General features: G+C 44.2%; 1 protein-coding gene across 2 annotated transcripts in view; it reads left to right on the forward strand.

The window, feature by feature from the left end:
* The window catches only part of Lars2 (leucyl-tRNA synthetase 2, mitochondrial), a 96,022-nt gene that overhangs the window by 16,223 nt on the left and 60,349 nt on the right, over positions 1-19,450 (forward strand). Inside the window, 2 exon segments of one of the 2 annotated variants that reach the window (NM_001413842.1) lie at positions 14,203-14,294; positions 16,209-16,269. The exons of the other annotated variant lie outside the window; for it this stretch is intronic. Of the exon segments in view, the coding sequence (NP_001400771.1) occupies positions 14,203-14,294; positions 16,209-16,269 (153 nt within the window). 2 annotated transcript variants of the gene reach the window in all.

Genomic DNA, 19,450 nt, shown 5'->3' on the forward strand with positions numbered 1-19,450 from the left:
AAGGAAAAAAACAACAACAAACCCAACACTGAATTAATTGGCTTTTTGCCTAAAGTCCAGTTTTTTCCCCCCTTTTCATTCCCACATATGTAACCCAGAGTATTGCACATGCTGGGAATGTGTGCATTGTACAAGCTGGGAATGTGTGCTATCACTGAGCTACACCCTGGCCCATCGAAGTGAAACTAACTTCAAGTATATTGTCTTTTTAAAAATGAAGCCACCTTAATTTGATCGATGTATGCAGGCTTCAGGCACATCACTAAGCTGGAGCATTTAAGCAGAAGCATAATTCGGTGCCAGTGTTTAGGGAAGCCTGCCAGCAGATAGGTAAGGGAGGGGGGTACATGTGGGAGTCTAGTTGTCTTGGATAAGATGAGATGTTACCAAAAGATGTACATGAAGAACTGGAGCCTCGAGGCAGCTCAGGGCCATGAAATAAGGGAGTGTTTACTCCCATAGCTGAAGTCCAGAGTCAGAGTGGGCAGCATTGGTTTGACCCCTGTTATGCTACTTCCTAACTGAGGGACCCTGTGTAGTCACGTAGCTTTTCAGAATTCCACTTGCCCTAATTGATCTGAAGGAAGGGTTTGGATGTTAGGCAGCAGCAGAGTGCTCACTTAGCTCATGCAAGCATCTAAACCCTGGAGCAGGAAGGAGGGAGAGAGTGAGAGAAAGAGGAAGGAAGGGAGAAAGGGAGAGGGAGAGGAAGGAGTGAGAGATGGGGGGTGTGGGGGGAGAGACACAGACTGATTTCTCCTCGGGTTGCTATGAGGTCACATTAGGTAGTGCATATGCCACATGTCTGGTGCATAATACATCCCTTAATAAATGATAGCTGTAATTATGATTTATACTGATTGATTTGCTCTGAGCTGCTTAGGAAAGTGATTTTGCTCCATTTAATCAAGGAGTCCCTGTAGTCTTCTGTTGAGAGCAGGCTATAGGGCTGCCTTGGTGAAGCTGCTGCTGCTGCTCATTGTTGCCAGGTGATGCCTTTTGTTTGCCACTGGCAGAGTCTGGACCTTGGAGATGAAACTGTTACATATTATTAGGGTTAATGTCAGTGTATTAGCCAAGGCTCTCTAGAGGAACAGGAACAGAACTGATTGAATAAATATGTACATAGAAAGAAAGGGGAGGAGGAGAAGGAGGGAGGGAAAGAAAGAGATTTATTAGAGTGGCTCACAGGCTGTGGTCCAGCTAGTCCAACAATGGCAGTCTGCCAACAGAAAGTCCAAGAATTTGGTAGTTGCTCAGCCCACATGGCTGGATGTCTTTAATATATGCTAGAATCCTGAAGAAACAGGCTTTAATGCCACTGAAGGGATGGACTTGCTATCAACAAGGGCAAGCAAAGAGCAAAACTCCCTTCTTCCGTGTCCTTTATGTAGGCTGCCAGCAGAAGGTGTGGCCCAGATTACAGGTGGATCTTCCCACCTCAGAAGATGTGGATTAAAGGTGGGTTTTTCTTCTTCAGATGATTTAATTAAGAAAATTTCCTCACAGATGTGTGCAGTCACTTGGGTTAGTTAATTCCAGATGTAGTCAAGGTGACAACCAAGAATAGTAACTTCCTACAGTGAGCAGGTGTGCTGAGCTGTCCTTTCTCCTTCTGTTTCAGATACTCTCTTTGTTTTTGTTTGATTTTTCAAGACAGGGTTTCTCTGTGTAATAGCCTTGGCTGCCCTGGACTTGTTTTGTAGAGCAGGCTGCTTTTGAACTCACAACTCACTTGTCTCTGCCTCCCAAGTGCTGGGATTAAAGACATGTACCGCCACACCTGGCCCAGGTACTTAGTTTAAGAAGATATTTATTTTACAATTATTTTATCATTGTTGTTTTTTAATCTGTGTGGATGTTTTGCCCGCGCTTCCTGTGACATGTACCACTTGTATGCCTGTTGCCTCCAGAGGTGAGAAGAGGACATTAGATCACTTGGAACTGAAACTAGATAGGGCTGTGAGCTGCCGTGTAGGTGCTGGGACTTGAACCTAGCACCTCTGGAAGAAGAACCAATGCTATTGACTGCTGAGCTGTCTCCCTAGTTATCTCTACCCAGGAACTATTTATCTTTATAGTTCCTATTTAAGTCAGAGCATTGTGTGTGCAATGCCAAACTTGGTGAAAACTCATCAGCCTGGAATTAATGTGGGAAAGAGAAATAGACATCTCTTTTTCTTTCTTCTTCTTTTTCTTTTCCTTTTATCAGGAGTGTTGAAGATGAGTAAGGTAGCATGCATCTGTCTATAAGCCCAGCACTTGGGAGGCTGAGGCAAGAGGATGGAATTTAGGGCCAGCCAGACCAGTCTTGGCTATACAGCAAAACACTTTCTCATAAAACCACAAAACAGTGTACAAGAAGGCTTACTGGATGGTTTGCTGGTTTTATAAACTGTCATATGTCAGTACTGGTCCCTAAGTAGTCCTTATACTAAATAGGAGGGAGTGTCTGCTCTGGAACGGCCAGACCAGATTGGTGGATTTGTGTGTTGATTAACTTGATCAACCACCAGCTTCATTACAAACTCTTGGTTTCCTTCTGTATCAAATATAAAACTGATGTTTTAGGTAAAAACAGGCAGTGGACCTCTGCCAAATTCTGCTTTTTCTATAACTGTCAAGTCGTTAATTTTAAAAATATGTTTTTATTGGTCCAGTGTGGTGCACATACCATTAATCCCAGCACACAGGAAGGAATCAGAGGCAGGAGGATCACGTGAGTGAGATCCAGGCCAGCCAGAACTGTTACCATATTTATTTTATTTATGTGTGGACATGCACAGAGGTCGGTGTTCTCCCTCCCACCATGTGGGCTCCAGAGACTGAATCTGTTGTTGGACTTTTGCCCCAGCCACCTTGCTGACCATGGTTCTAGTTCGTTTTCCTGGTTCTTCCCATTGAGGCTAAACTGTGCACGTGTATGATTTTTGCATAATCTCCCTTTTCTCTGGTTTGCTTGCTCACTTTAGTTTAGTTGCCAGGTTTGTCTTTTTATTGCTCTATGTTGTTTTTAATGTGTCATCTGGATTATTGACCCTGTCAGTGGAGAGCAGTGCAAACATCCCCTCCCAGGCTCCAGACTGTATTTTGGGAGACTAAAGACTATGCAGGTTACAGCCTGGCTCTGAGAGTAGGCAAGAATGGTAATTCAGAAAGTTGAAGGTTTTTCAGATTATGCATAGGGAGGAAATAAGGTTAAGAATGTCTGTAGCCCTGAGGTTCCCAGACATGTCCTTGTCTCTCATGGAAGCTGCCTGAAAGCATGTGGCTCAAGGTTGTTCCAGCACGGGGTGTGAGAACTCAGAGGTATCATCCTTCTTAGAAGACAGTGACCCCCTCCATTTGGAAGCTGTTTCTTAGGCCCAGATTTTAAACCTTGTCATTCTTCCTATTCCAGATAACAGGACAGTTTTCCCGCATCTGTGCCAGAGACTGGCTAGCCGGTATGACTCTCTGATTATGGTCCTCCAGAGCTAATCCAGGACCCTTAAACTGTCTGTAACCGCATTTTGGTTTTCTTTTATAACCATTTAAACTCTTTTCCTTTGTTTCATTTTATATGAATGGGTGTTTTGCCTGTGTGCATGTCTACAGTACTGTGTGACTGTGTGCTTACCTAGTGCCCAGTGAGGCCAGAAGAGTATGACAGATCTCTGAGACTGGACTTGTGGTTGGTTATTAGCCACCATGTGGGTGTGAGGAACAAAACCTACTAGGTTCTCCGGAAGTGTCTAGTGCACTTGACATCTGAGCCAACTCTCTAGCCCATTTATAATGATTTTTTTTCTCTCTGGTCTGCTAGCCTGACCCTTCTGAATCCACAGTCCTTAATGATGTATGTAATTTTTTTCATAGTGAATATCCTTATTCTTACCTCTGGTTTTCTCCCAGGTGTCTCCTTCTTAGAGGATGTCTCATGCTCCCCAATAAGTAAGTCCTTACTATTCTTCAAGGTCCACGTAATCTTCCTTGAACTATAAACTGGGCTTCAGTTCCGTAGCTCACATTTATCAGCACTTATGAGCAGAACCATAGACTACCTCGGCTAAGCTCACAGGTCCTCTGTGTTTCTGTGCTCTTACCATGCACTGACATGAGCTGATCTGGTTCATGCCCTCTATGTAAGTCAGCAGTGCAGATAACCATAGTGTCCCTGGCTTAGCAGTCTTTTTAAGATTATCACTGAATGTGAACACTAGACATTTCAGAACCAGATAAAGGTACTTTGCAAATAAGCCTGATGATGTTCTGAGTTTACTCCTCAGAACCCACATGAAGGTGGAAGGAGAGAATCAACTTAATGAAGTTGTTCTATGACCCCCAATGCCAACAAATCTAAGCCTCGAAAGCCACTGGGGAAGCTGGGTCCCCACAGCATGAGGCTTTCGCCAGCCGGGCAGCATTCAAGCATTCATGCTCTGTAAGCGTTTCTGTTGTGAGTTCCTCACTATGGGTGGAGGTAGGGCTGGAAGTATTCACATTTTGAAAGAGCAGTCTAGGTAGCTGGGCCAGTTCTGTACATGGTAGATGAATGGCATCTCTGCTGGGTCAAATGGACATGGCTGTCTGGGTTTGACATGTGAGAGGAGAGTTAAAGGGCTTTAGCAGCTGACCTTATCCATAGGCACGTGTAGACTGGGTAAGCACTGTGCAAGTGTGGTTTGGGAGTGGTAAGTCAGAGCAGTGATGTTCTGCTTTACTAGAGGTGATGAGCAAAAGAATCCTTGAGACCTGTAGTGCATCCATGGGTATCACATAACTCAGAAATTCCAGGACCCCAGAAGAGGGGGAGGCAGAAAAATCAAGAAATCAAAGGCAGCCTGGGCTATATGAGACTCTTTGTCAAAAGGCAAGCAAATAAAATACTGTGTAATGCCATTTTGAGTGTAACCCAGTTTCAGTGGCCCCAATAAAGCTTTCCTAAGATTCGCATGTTTACTCAAGGGCCATTTGAAGCCAGAATTAAATCCTTTTTCTACAGTCAGAAAAGCTGTCTGGCTGTTGGTTGCTTCTTAAACTTAAAAGAAGCCTGATGACATACTGAAACTTAGCCATACGGTGATTCTGTTGTGTTTTCATATGTTGTATGCACAGATGGTTGGAAAATAAATGTCCTGCCTCCCACCGAAGCTGGTGTCCCCAGCACCTTCTGGTCCAGGAGCAGGGTGATGAAGCATCAGAAGGACTCACTCATTACCTTTGCAGAGCTGGGCTGGGGCTAGTTAGTCTCAGGCAGAAAGCCATAGCCTTGTGCAAGTACAGGAAGACGTTGAGGCTCTGTGTCTAGCAGCTATAACCACTGTGTGATCACCCACAAAGGCTAGGTGCCAGGGACATTCTCAGCGAGCAAGCAGCTGTAGATGTTTCTTCAGTTTGCAGTCTGCAGTTAGTGTCTACGATGTGCCCAGAGTGCATGGTGTGGCACTTAGTACAGCTTTTCAAATCTCTGTGGTATCAGGAGGTAGGCAGTGGATTTCCAGGCTTAAGGTTTCAGGTGTGGTTTGGGAAGAGAAGGCATGTTGATCTAGCACCTTCGTCAGAAAGTGCCTGACTTGGCCACCAGTCAGGCTCTTCTGTGTTTCCGTAGGAGCCAAGACCTTTGGGAATAGGTGCACTGTTTTTTCATATTCTGAAGTAGTTGATTTTTATATCCACTCTGTGATAATGGTGGTTTATTACACTGGCTAAATGAGATTAAACACTGCATTTCTCATTTCTTGGAAATAGAGTGCTGAACTCACTCCAGAGAAGCTAAGACACTGAAAATAGCTTTTCTTTGTGAAGCAGTAACCATGGTTCCTGGATCTGAAGCTGAATTGGTTTCAAATGTAAAGCTTTATTTTATGGGGGAGGGAGAGAAGCTGGCCATCGCTCCCAACTGGCTGGCCCTGTTCTGGAGGCATGCTCCTGTCTCTGGTGGGGACCAGATGCCTCGGTCTCCTTCCTGTCCACCCCCAAACTCCTCTTTGCATGACTCCCTCCTGCTTCCTGTGTTAGAAGGACAATGGCCCTTGCTTGTTCTCCACTGCCTTCTTAAAGTATTTTAAAATTGTACATAAGATTCCACTTTGTCTCGTTTGTAAAATAATGAATGTAGGTCAGGCTGTAGCCACTCTTAGCCATGTGTCCTTTTTGCTGAGTCAGCTTGCCTTCAGCCTGCCTGCCAACCCTGAAATGCCCAGGCTCTCAGTTCTGGAGGACTGTGCTCCAGATGCTAGCCAAGACCTAGCTCCCAGGCCTCACTCTCCTTCCAGCTCTGGTCTGACTTATAGAGCGCTGACACACACTACTACATCCTGGGCTAGCCGCTTCTGGTCTGTGAGGACACGGGCTCCCACTTGAGACCACACATGGAAATGCTCCATCTGCTGTGATAGTAGCCAGCTCTGACTCCCACTTGGGACCTCACATGGAGATGTTGCGTCTGTCGTAATAGCGAGCTCTGACTCTTTGAGAAGTCACAGGGGGTGGTCCATCCATCTTCCACAGTAGTAACCAGCTCTGACTCCTCATTGAGACATGTTTTTACACAGTTCCACCCCTTCTATTAAGTTGTGGTTCTCAAGCTGTGGGATCATCTGCCTAGCTGATCTTTTGTTGTGACTATTTGATTTTGTGATCCAATGAGTTTAATTGGGGTAACTTACCAGTAGCTATTACCAGTGAGGAAAATCAGTATCTATTTCTGTCTTTTTGTCTCTGTCTCTGCACCCATCCTTAACAAACACTAACCACTCTTGGGTGGTGGTATTTTATGAGTTCTTCCCCCTTACCGTGGCTGGATTTTAGGCATAGGAAATCTAGGTGGAATTGGAAGGCAGGTAAATGGATAATTAGGAACTTTCCCCCTGTCACCCGCCCAGCCACTGCCCAGCTCCTTGTGGCTCAGGATCATAAGATAAACATTTACATTCCTGCCCTCACATCAGCCTTGGGTCTGGCCACTGCTGCTTTTGTCTCCTGGGCTCTAGGTGTCCATGGTGTCCCCGTCAGGTTTGAGCTAGTCATGATATCCTGCTCTTTTGAATTTTGGGGTGGCTTCACTGTTGCCGTAGCTTCTGACCCAAACTTACATACTAGAGTATTTGTTGTGAAAATTAGATAGACATTGTGGTTTTTCAAATTTTGAAGTGTACTGATTTTTAATTTAAACAACTGTTACTTCTTGATTCAGCCTCTGAATATTTTTACATTTATTATCTTAAAATTATCATTTCTATCTTCTGCTACCTTTCATGATGCCACATTTTCACTGTTCCAAAATTGACATGATGGATATTTAAAAATATATCTTAAGTAATTTATAAAAATAGGTCAAATATCTGGAAAAATGAAGCTGTAGGAAGCATTCGCATCCAAGAAGAGGTTATCTTAGGAAATAAAAAGGGGTTATCTCAGGAAATCGAGTGCTCAGGATGTGCCACACATCCCTTTATTTCAAAAAGGGGGCCAGGTTATTATGTTGCCCAGGTTGGCCTCTTACTCTCAGTAGTTCTTTAGCTTCCTGAGTAGCTGGAATCATAGGTGTAGACCTCCAGACCTAGCTGGGCTCTAGTATATAAATGCAGGTGCCCTTTTTTCTTTAGGACAGATTACCATGTTTGTACATGTGAGCTATAGGTATAGGTTAACTTATTTTAACTGTGGAAGTCCAGTGATATAAAGAAAGCCAAGTCATTTTAAAACTAACCAACAGAGTCTAAAGTTCTTCTAGTGAATGGTTTGGACAGTCTTGGCTCAGAAGTCAGGGATAAGAAACTACGGCTATCCTTTTTTGCCACAGACCACCCAGGGGAGTATATCAGCAGAGGGACCAAGGCTTGGATTTCAGGTAGAGAACGGATTCGGGATTCGGCGTGACAGACAGACACAAACTCGAGGTGTGTGCTGCTGCAAAAAGCTTTACTTCTTGGCATAGATTTAAGTAGTTAGAACAGGTACATCATAATTGGCAATCATCCAGCTCTTATTCATCACCCCACCAAATGTCCCTTGCAAGGAGGAAAGCTGAATGTACAGTCTAGGAAACAATTCTCAGCTGCAAACAGTAGTTTAGAAAACTGCAGTTATACTGCCAGACTTGTGGACACCAGATATGCATTCAACATTTACCTTTGTTTTAATAAAGTTTAAACTCTATATTTATGGCCCCTCAGAATAACAAGGAAACTTTTGTAACCATTTTATAATTTCTTTCATTTCTTGCTCAATGTTAGTTTCTCTTTTCCTTCTAGTTAACTCTTGATAAGTTTGTTCAACTTGTTAGAACTTATCCATGATCTTTCTAAAAGAGTCACTACTATTCCGAATCATGCTAAACAAAACTTTCCCAAAAAGGGGGAGAAAGACTTTTCTGGAACAGTTATGTTCTTAGTAGCTGCAATTACTTTCTCTCCTATTTGCTGGGAACTAATGGGTGCAGCAGTTGAATTCATCGCAGCCGTTGAGTTCATCAGGACCATGATGGTGTGAGACGTTTCCGTCTCTGAACTCTCAGTTCCTGAGACATCTAAAGGTACATGACCATCTTCCCACACTGCTATATTCTTAAAATCAGATATTGTTGACAGGCTTAAAGTTGCTAAGATCACCAAGGCTAGAACACAGAAGGCACCTCCACCACAAGCATAGACCCTGGTCATCATCTGTTTGTAGGGAGACTCCAGGGACCTCCAGGAGGCCGAGCCACTCCAGGCACACGCCTCTGTCTGGACAGAAACGAAGCACAAGAGCTTCACGTCACACAGACTCCACTGGAGTGGGTGTGGCACTTTTTGTTTTGCATCGTTTGGGATCCAGTCTGTGGCTTTGCTTTTTTAAGTGCTTGAAGCCCAGAGATAATCTCATGTGCCGTATTGTGATACATGATACCTTGAGTTTTGTTTCTGAAGCAGGGTCTTAATGTGTAATCCTGGATAACTTAGAACTCATGATCTTCTTCCCTGAGCTTCCTGAATGCTGGAATTACAGATGCATGCAACCCACCGGAGTAGAGTCCACTGCCAAAAGAACAGAGACGTTTGGGCACATTGCAGTGGTGCTGGCCTTTACTCTCCATCTCTCCCACATTGTGAGTGAGATCCTGCATCAAGGGAACAGGCTCCATATGTGATCCCCAGGGCTTATGACCAGGCATCTTCCTGGTTTAAAGAAATTTTGCTTGCAGGGACGTTTAGTTCAGTGTTCTGATGGATGATAGCAAGACAGTGAGTTAAAGAAGGACCTCCCACAGGGGTTAGACAGTTGAGTTTGTTAATTTTTGCCAAGAATCTGAAATATTAAGGAAGCTTAAGATTTTTCTAACTTTATGTTCATAGACTGCTTGGATAACATGTGACCTAAGAGTATCTTTCATGTTAATTCCATCTGGAAATTAAATTAGAAATGAATAAGTTTGTTACATAAATCTAGACTTTGTGTGTGTGTGCGTGTGCGTGTGTGTGTGTGTGTGTGTGTGACAGTGTTTCTCTGTGTTGACTTTATCTAAAAATCAGGACAGCGCCTAATAGAATGTTAGTGGGCAGGAACATTGGAATAATGTCATTGGTAGTTTTGACAAAGACACCAAGTGGTGATTAAGCTCCCCTTTCTGCAGAACAGTTACACAACTAACGTGTTCTTCCCAGGAGCCTGAGAGAATGCAGTGCAGTATGAGCAGAATGCACTTGTAGGCCTGGCAGTATGGAAGAACTCCTGAATAACCTAGACTAGGGCTTTTTAGTTCCTGGGGGGTAAAAACCAACACAGGAGGACTGTGTCATCTGCGGATAAATCAATATTCCCGAGCAGGTCTATGCCAAGGGTATTTGTTTCATGAGGCTTCCTGGCTCCTGGGGACTGAAACCCAGCTTAGACCAACTTCAGCAAAAAAGGAGTTTGGAGGTTTATTTTTTTTGTTGTTGTTGTTGTTTGTTTGTTTGTTTTTAACAGATTCTGGTAAAACTCACAGGATCCAAGGAAATGTTAAAAGAGCCCAGGCACCGTGGGTACTTGGACCAGGTCCTTGAGGTTCTTCTGAGTGAACTTGGACCCACCTCAGCTCCCATTCTGCTTTTTCAGATGTCACTGTGAGGTTGATTCACACTAAGAATTCTTGTGGGTTCCCATCACTACAGCAGCCAGCCTAGCTGCAGACTAGTCCAGGGAAGGGTCCAAACCCATGCTTTCCTTCTCTATCAGGGAAGGGTTTTGAAACTGGCCATCCACACCAAGACTGAGTGAAGCTTAAGAGGAAGCAGTTTCTGAGAGGGGCAGATGCTTTTAGGGAGGATGGGACACTGTATAGGTGAGCCATATTTCATGGGAGGAAAGAGACTATATGCCCCAACTGGGTTGGGGTATGTCTAGTCATGTTTCCAAAGCTGTGCAGAATAGATTCACTCAGCAAATGTTAGAATTCTGTTTTAGAGATTTGCATTCATCATACTTAGGCAGGAGTGAGCTTCTGGTAGACAATAAGGGCAAAGGACCCATGGTGAAAACTATAAACCTCCCATATATGCTACAGCAGGAGGGGGCATTAAGATCAAAAGGAAATGTAAGGGTTAAAAAATTAAACCAAGAGCACTAAAAAAATAGAGACAATTATACTTGCATCTGGATATGAGCTGTCCAAGTGGACCATAAGAGACAATTAGGCTTCAAGAAACAAGGCCACTGATAACGGGTTGGCTGGCTAGCTTTCATAAGACCTTTCCCCTTTGGGAGATACGTGCTAGATACTGTTGCTTATTACAAATTCTTGCTTTTAATGCATTGCTTCTAATGCAGCTAATTATAATAGCCCAAGGTGTGTAGTAAGGAGGGCTTATAACAAACCAGCCCAATTTCAGGAGAGAGATCCCAAACTATAACGAAGACAAGTCAATAACCAAGACCACTGCAGCTGCTTCTTGGTAGCTGTGAGAATGGAGAGAGCCCCATACAATAAACAGCACTTGGGATACCCAAGAGGTCAGAAGTAGCAACACCAGCTGGCCCCTGACCAATGAATGACATCAGTCAAGACGAAGACTAGCACAGTCAGGGAGCCAAGTTAACAGCAAGACACCTGAAAAATGAAAAGGATGTGACCCTGACCAAAGTAATTGGCAGCTTAGCAGACCATCATGGTCAATAAGCCTGCATAAGAGTTGGACAGAGGGGCCCTCAACTACTCTTAACTGGGGGCAGTGAATGAATATCAGATGATTATTATATTGGTTGGCCTGGGGGGACATGCTGTGAATATGTGGGCCTTCCCCTGGTTTTACCCATGAAAACCCAGAGAATTAACCATTCTCAATTGTGATTACCTCAGTCTTTTGTCCAGTCTCTGTTATTGCCTATAAGAACCGGGGCAAAGAAAATAGTTCTTCTGTTTTGGAGACTCCAACCTCCCTCTTGAGAGTTTCTTCTCACTTTTTCTTAAGTTCTTAGTTGTTTTCTGATAAGTCTTAATAAAGCCAGCTCTCATCTTACATACTCCCATGAGAATCTGTGTCATTAATTTTCATTGGCGTGTGCACTGGCTGGATTTGTGTGTCAACTTGACATAAGCTGGAGTTATCACAGAGAAGGGAGCCTCAGTTGAGGGAATGCCTTCATGAGACCCAGCTGTAAGGCATTTTCTCAACTAGTGATCAAGGGGGACAACCCAGCTCATTGTGGGTGGTGCCATCCCTGGGCTGGTGGTCTTGGATTCTATAAGAGAACAAGCTGAGCAAGCCAGGGGAAGCAAGCCAGTAAGTAACATCCCTCCATGACCTCTGCATCAGCTCCTGCTTCCTGACCTGCTAGAGTTCCAGTCCTGACTTCCTTTGGTGATGAACAGCAACACGGAAGTGTAAGCGGAATCAACCCTTTCCTCCCCGACTTGCTTCTTGGTCGCGATGTTTGCGCATTAATAGGAACCCTAACTAAGACAGTGTGAGACAACAAACAGCACTGGTGTACCAGGCTGATTGGTGTGTGTGTGTGTGTGTGTGTGTGTGTGTGTGTGTGTACTTGAACATCCAGCATCTTAGGTCCTTAGGTTATGCACAACTGTGTTGTGAAAGGTTCCATCACACTCAGAAACTCTGCATCAGTACTTTTGTATTTAGTACAGGTGCCTGTGATGTAATGTTAAATGAAAAAGGCAGGTCATGAAATATTTGTGTATGACTAGTTCTATTCCCTTAAAATCACACATTCCTATATATGTTTGGATGAATACTTAGCCTGCATGTACGTCTGCACTGTGTGCGTATAGCACCCACAGAGGCCAGAAGAGGGCATGGGATGCCCTGGCGCTGGAGTTACACAGTCGTTAACCACCCCATGAGTTTTGGGAATCAAATCTGGGTCCTTTGGAAGAACAGCTAGTCTCTTAACCACTGAGTCATCTCTTCACTTCTAACTATATTGTGTTTTTAATTTGTACAACAGCAAATGAAGAAAAAATAAATCTGTTTCTGGTTGACTCCAGAAGTGTTCTGAATATTGGAACTTGGAGAGGGCAAAAAATCCTTGAGCACACAGATAAACACTGGAGAAGCCATGAAAGTTAAACACGAAGCTGTCCTTCAGAGGAAGGAGATGTTTACCGTCTTCCTCCTGGAATGCTGAGGACGGATGTAGTTTACAACCTGGCTATCCTTTGTCATCTACTGAGCTAACCCCCATCCCCTAGTATTTATGCCTCTCTTATCCCAGATCCTTTCCCCCTAAATTTTGAGCATTGCTTTAGGTCATAAAACCCACTCATAGGAGAGATGTCACATGTTCTTAAAACAGCCTAAGTGACTTCTTTGTATCTTAGGTTCAGGCCAATCCCGACACCCACAGGCATTCTCCCTAGACCTTAAATCATGGGCAGTATCTCTAAGTCAACAGAACTCATCCTTGTGAGGAAGCCAGATATACTTTGCAAAGAATTTCAATGTAAACATATCTTAAGTTCTGCTATACTCATGGGACTGAATTAATTGTTATCAGAAAGCTTTTTTTTTCTTCAGAATTCTTCTATGCTTAAATATAGTCAAAATAAAGCAACTGGTGTCAGACTCTCAAAGTTTGGCCCAGCACCAGGTACTGAGGTTGGGCTGAATCAAGTTTCATTCTCTCCTTACCTAGAACATCTGTTTCCCTGTCAGCTGTAAAGCCTGCAGGGACAGCCTGAACCATCTACCTACCCCCAACCCCCACCACAGGAACTGACCTATTAAAGTCATAATTAAACCTAAATGTGGCTGGTGACTGCCACATCAGAGAGCAAGGTTCCATAACTGGAAAATTCTGGCAAGAGATGGACATTTTAAAACCCTTGGCATTTTATTTCTCTGAGAACAAAGTCTCCCTGGCTCTTGGTGTTATTGTTAAGCATGATCTCACTATGTAGACCAGACTTCCCTGGAACTCACAGAGATCTGCCTGCCTCTGCTTCTAGAGTGCTGGGATTAAAGGCAAGCCTGGCAGGGCAGGGTCTTTTAACCAACCCTAGCTCTCCAACCTGTTCCCAGGGTTTTTATTTCTACCTTCAGAGTTGTGGATAGAGGGGGGCTTCTATATCCACTGGCGTTTATGTGGGTCCTGGGCATCCAAACTCCCATTCTCTTGCTTCGGAGGCAAGCACTTTAATTACTGAGCCAACGCATCTCCCAAATCCTGTTTAATGAACTAAAGTTTACTCTGAGACACCCTGGAGTGCCTTTTTCTGAGCCAGTGACATGTTTCAGTCAAAAGACAGTGTTCTAGCCTTCCTCTTGGCCAACTTTTTTCATATGTGAATTGTATAAGGCTTATATGAAGTTTTCTGGATATCTCAAACCATTACTCCCACCTCACTGTCCAGGTATGAAGATGCCTCAGGTGTTATGGGATGATTGATAGAGATTCTGCATCTGGAATATGCAACTTGGAATATGTTCTTTGAAGAGTTTGTAGGGCAGAGAGTTGCTCTATCATTTTCTCTGAAAACTTCCTTTAGGCCAGACTCCTGAATCCCTGTTAACAGGTTTCTGTTAAAAATGAAGGAGGGTGATAGGCAAAGGAAGGAGGAATCATGACCAATGTCTGTCCTGGGACAGAGGTACCATGTGAAGAGGGCAGCCTGCTAGGGTCAGGCAGCGGGAGGAAGGTAGCAGAAGAAAAGCTGTTCCTTCCTGGTAAGGCACGGCTCCTTTCACAAACCCATTTTTATTTTTTCTCTTTAGTTCTCACTTTGCTCTGTTATATCAGGTTATCAACCCCATGGGGTGGGATGCGTTTGGATTGCCTGCTGAAAATGCTGCCATAGAGAGGAATTTGCACCCAGAAAGCTGGACCCAAAGGTAAGTATTTAAGACATACTCAAGTACTTACACATAGAGAAATCTTTTAAAAAGCTTTTAAAGCCTATGCACAAGAGAGAACAGAAAGCAAAAAAGAACACAAAACAACCACAACACTGGCAAATTGCCAGGATGTAAACAGACAGGATTGTGTGCACTGGTGTTTGTCTAGCTAGTTAGTCAGTTATGGGGAAGGTGGATGTGTCACAGTGCACATATGGAGGTCGGGACAGTTTGTGGGAGGAAGCTCTCCTCTTTCATCATGTGCACTGTGGGGAATCAGACTCAGGCTGTCAGGCTAGGTGGCAAACACCTTCACCGTTGAGCCACTGCAGCTCCTGACGCTTGCCTTTTAGTCCTGTAATCTGGAGAAGTACAGGAGAAGATGGTGTGTTTGCTTATTCAGGTGTTGTTCAGATGCTTGTTATGTAGAACTTTCTTTCTCGGAGCATTTACCTTCATGGAGGAAACGAGGAGGAGAGAATTGCATTTGTTCAGTTTCAACAGTGCTTCTTGGCTGCAGGACCTGAGTCTGAACCATAGCCAGATGCCACATTCTGATTTTCTATGAAGATTAAATTTTTGTTTTCTTCATTTAAAAGCAAGGAGCAACTTAGTAAGATATATAGCTACTCAAGGCTGGGTGTGGCTTTCCCTTACTGCCCCATGGCCCAGACTTCCTAGCCTTCTCCCTGCTACTCAGGTACTGAACACCACACATCTTCTGGGACCCTGCATCATCTCACTCTTCAGATGTAGGACAGTTCCAGGCCTGCCTGTCTTTGGAACCTTCACTGCCTCCTCCTCTTCCTCCCGTTTCCTCTCTTCCTCTCCCTTCCCCTCCACTGCCCTCCCTCTTTCTCTCCCTTCCCCTCCCCACCCCACTTTTTGTGTAAAATGCATTCACATGAATGTGCCCAGCTGAGCATATGTCTCTTCCTGTGTCACCTTACTGTCCTGAGCAGGGTCTCTCACTGAGATGGAAGCTCACCACTTCAGCTCGTCTGACTGGTCGGTGAGCTCTCAAGACCTGCTTGGCTGTGTCTGCCCCAAGGCAAGCCATGCCTGCCCTTTACAGAGATAGTGGGACTTGGGTTCTTGCACTTGTGAACCCAGCAGCACCCTTCCACACCCCCATCTCCCCGGCCCCTTTACCACCTTTTCTACCCAAAGCTGCATGGCAGCAAACTCACTGTACTCTCTATCCATAATATAATTAATTCTACATTAATGGAAGTGATCAAAAAGAAGAAAAAAGGAAATGACAACTCTAATAAATAGATCAAGCATGGCATGAGCTGATCCAGCAACAAGAATTACAAATTGATCACTTCTCCCTTATCCAGTTGAGAGCAGTTTTAGGTTCTGATAGATGGAACACTGTGTTATTTGTTTTTAATTTCCCCAGTTTATACGTAGAGAATTGTGTGTGTGTGTGTGTGTGTGTGTGTGTGTGTGTGTGTGACATTTGCACACTCAGTTCTGGGGCTTACACACACCAGGCAAGAGCTTCTTCCACTGAGCTCCAAACCACCCAACGTGTAAGGGTTTGTTTTTGTTTTTGCTTTTAGTTGCTTTCAGACTTGCTTCTTGACCTAACGGTGTAGAACACAGACATATGGAAAGGCCAGGGTAAGGCCAGGGTCACACATCAAGAGGTTGGTTGTTAGAGTGGCCGTGGGAAGACCAGAGTGGCACCTCGTAGATGGGCAAGTCCAGACCAGGGGTGTCTGCTAGCATACTGATATTGTACTAATTCTTAGGGATTGGTTTTTTCCTCGCCAGGGCAAAGCAACAGTTAAACATCCGTGACTGAGCTAAAGTTTTTAAGTTTTCTAAAATATTCTTAAAATGTAGTTTGTCTGTGGTCCTGATCCCCTCTCAAAGTCAAACTTGCTTCCCTTTGTCTCACAGCAACATTAAACACATGAGGAAACAGCTGGACCGCCTTGGCCTGTGCTTCAGCTGGGACAGGGTGAGTCAGCTTTTCTCCCTGGGGCTGTGTTCAGGGAAGGGCCTGATTGAGTGGGGGGAAGAAGAAGGAAGTGACAGATGTCTGGAGAGAAGGCTTAGCACTCCACAAATACAAAACAATCCAGAGTGGGTATTTTGCCTGCATGCAAATAATTTTCTGTGGGATTAAGCTAAGAGAGCTAACTTCTTTTTTTGACTTCATAATGGGTTGGGCCGTGTGTGTGTGTGTGTGTGTGTGTGTGTGTGTGTGTGTGTGTGTAGCAAAGACTTTGCACAAGGGTTTCTCGCTTACAGCAACAGTTTAAAAGGATTATTGGAATAAACATAAAAGTGATTAAATGTTAACCTGCTGGTCCTTTGGGTGATGGACTGGCCATTTGTTTATATTTCGTTCTGAATTCAGAATTGGTATGTACCAGCCTATGGTGATTCTGGCACGTACAGTCTTTGGTGTGTGACTCTTCCAAAAAGTCACACACCATGTACCTCAGGGTCATGCCAACCGTGAAAGGAGATCTTCAGAGGCCCAGCCCAGGCCTTGGAGGCGTAGGCCGCTGAGTAAGGGAGACTACTATTTGCCCGTGAGTGAAAGGTCTCTTTCATGCCATGATCCCTCTCAGCACTCACTCACTCACAGACTGGGTGGGGTTTTACTGAAGCACTGGGACCCTTCCTTTCCCCATAACCTCTGGAATGAGATGAGTGCAGTGGGAAAAGACAAAGGTGGTGTAGTTGAAAAGGCCTTGGCTTTTTGGTTTTGGTTTTCTTTTCCTGCTTCAGATCATGTTGCCTTGCACACCCAGTGGCGATTTGTTGGCAGAGAGTAAAATGAAAGGCCATCACAGAGCGCCAGTCCCTCAGGGGTAGCATTCATGGTTTCCTTAAGTGTGTGTGTGTGTGTGTGTGTGTGAGTGTGAGTGTGTGTGAGTGTGTGTTTATGTGTGAGTGTGTGTGAATGTGTGTGTGTGAATGTGTGTGTATGTGCATGTGTATGTATGTGTATGTGCGTGTGTGTGTATGTGTGTGTGAATGTGTGTGAGAATGTGTGTGTATGTGTGTGTGAATGTGTGTGTATGTGTGAATGTGTGTGAATGTGTGTGAATGTGTGTGTGTGTGAGTGTGTGTATGTGTGTGAGTGTGTGTGTGAGTGTGTATGTGTGTGTGAGTGTGTGTGTTGTCCAGCCCCAGCCCATAATTATTTTCTAATTAGAATTTTTTAAATAGGTATATGGGTGTTTTATGTGTATGTCTATACCGTGCACTTGCCTGTTGACTGTGAAGACCAGAAGAAGGTGTCAGATGCCTCGTAATTGGAATCAGAAATGGTTGTGGGTGCAGGAAATCAAACATGGGACTTCTGGAAGAGCAGAAACTGCTCTTAACTGCTGAGTCATCACTTTAGCTCCTCAAATTCAACTTTTTAAAACAGTTGTGGGAGGCTCTTGCAAAGAATCAGAGTTTAGTTTTGTCTTAGTCAGGGTGCTCTAGAGTCACAGAACTTATGGGTAGTCTCTATAGAGTAAGGGAATTTGTTGATGACTTACAGTCTGTAGTTCAACTCCCCAACAATGGTCAGCAGCAGCTGTGAATAGAAGTCTAAGGATCTAGTAGTTACTCAGTCCTACAAGGAAGGCAGGCAAAGAAGAGAGTCTTCCTTCTTCCAATGTCCTTATGTAGATCTCTAGCAGGTGAGTCCCAGATTAAAGATGTGTACCACCATGCCTGGATCTGGGATTTACTTTGTCCCAGATGACCTTGAACTTAGAAATCTCCTTGCCTTAGTCTCCTGGCATTCATAGCCACTTTGCCTCAAGATCTCCATGCCAAGATCCAGGTCAGAAACTTGTATCTCCCGGCCTCAAGATCAGGATCATGGGTGAGCCTTCCAATTCTGGAATGTAGTTCATTCCAGATACAGGCAAGTTGACAGCCGGGAATAGCCACTACAAGTTTCTAACATCCACAGGACAGCTCACAACCAGGGGGAGCTGATCCTTTCTGAAGGTACAATACTTATGTGGTTTACTTACATACAGGCACACAAAGCACTTAATACATATAAAATAAAATTAAAAATTAAAACCATAGTTATAAGTATCCCTTTTTTGTGATTTCTTACATTTGACATTTTGTTTTCTTTTTTCTCTAGGCATATGAAATTATCAGTCCTAGATTATATTCTGCTAAACCATAGCCATAAAGTTTTTGTTTGCTTGTTTTTAGCAACACATGCTAGATACAACCACTAAAAATATAAAATAGCCTTTTACATTTTCCACTTTTGTTATAACCCTGTTGTCAGAAATTTTAGTTTTTGTAAATGAGGGCACAATGAAACTGTGGTTTTTGCTCCATGGGTAGAAAGAAAGGTTTATTGGGGATCAGACAGCCAAGGCTATCTCTCATGGAGGGAAGGGTGGCAGAGAGAATTGAAAAATGGCAGAAAAAGCAATTGGATTTCACCTGACAGTTAGCAGGGTGGGTTGCATTGCTCTTGCATGAGGTCAAACAAACCTTGGAACTGCTGTCCCAGGACACTGCTGTCCTGGGACACTGTCGGTAACTGCAGAGCCGCCCGCTGCACATGAGTAGGAGCCAGGACAGCCAAGCCGCTGTGCTGTGCAGAGCCTGTGTTTGTACCAGGTCAGGGTTTACAGTCTGGGTAAGGCTGGGTGTCTGCCGAGAACATCACTGATACTTTACAGCTTGAAAGCTACTAAGAGTGTTGGCTGTCTATACCTTACAGCCTGGTAAGGCCCAGTTGCCACTGAGTGCTTTGTGGCAGCCATGCCCTTTGTCAACTCAAGCATTTTTGTTTCTTTTTCTCTTGCTTTCTCATCTTGGCGTAATTCCATCAGTAAAGAATTCAGGAGGTTCGAGAGGTGACTCAGCAGGTAAAAATGCTTGTCATACAATAATAAGGTCTAGAGTTTGAATCCCAGCACATATATAATTCGTATAACATGAGTCTTACACACATCTGCAACCCCAGATAGAGTGGGGTAGAGACAGCGTGATCTCTTTGGCTAGATTCTAGCCCAGCCAGCAGAATGTGAGTCCCAGGTCCAAAAACAGACCCTGCCTTAAGGGAATAGGCAGAAAGAAATAGAAGAGGATACTCGGGGCTGGGGATTTAGCTCAGTGGTAGAGCGCTTGCCTAGCAAGCACAAGGCCCTGGGTTC

This window comes from Rattus norvegicus, chromosome 8 (assembly GCF_021556685.1).
Source record: "Rattus norvegicus strain SHRSP/BbbUtx chromosome 8, alternate assembly SHRSP_T2T, whole genome shotgun sequence".
Lineage (NCBI taxonomy): Eukaryota > Metazoa > Chordata > Mammalia > Rodentia > Muridae > Rattus > Rattus norvegicus.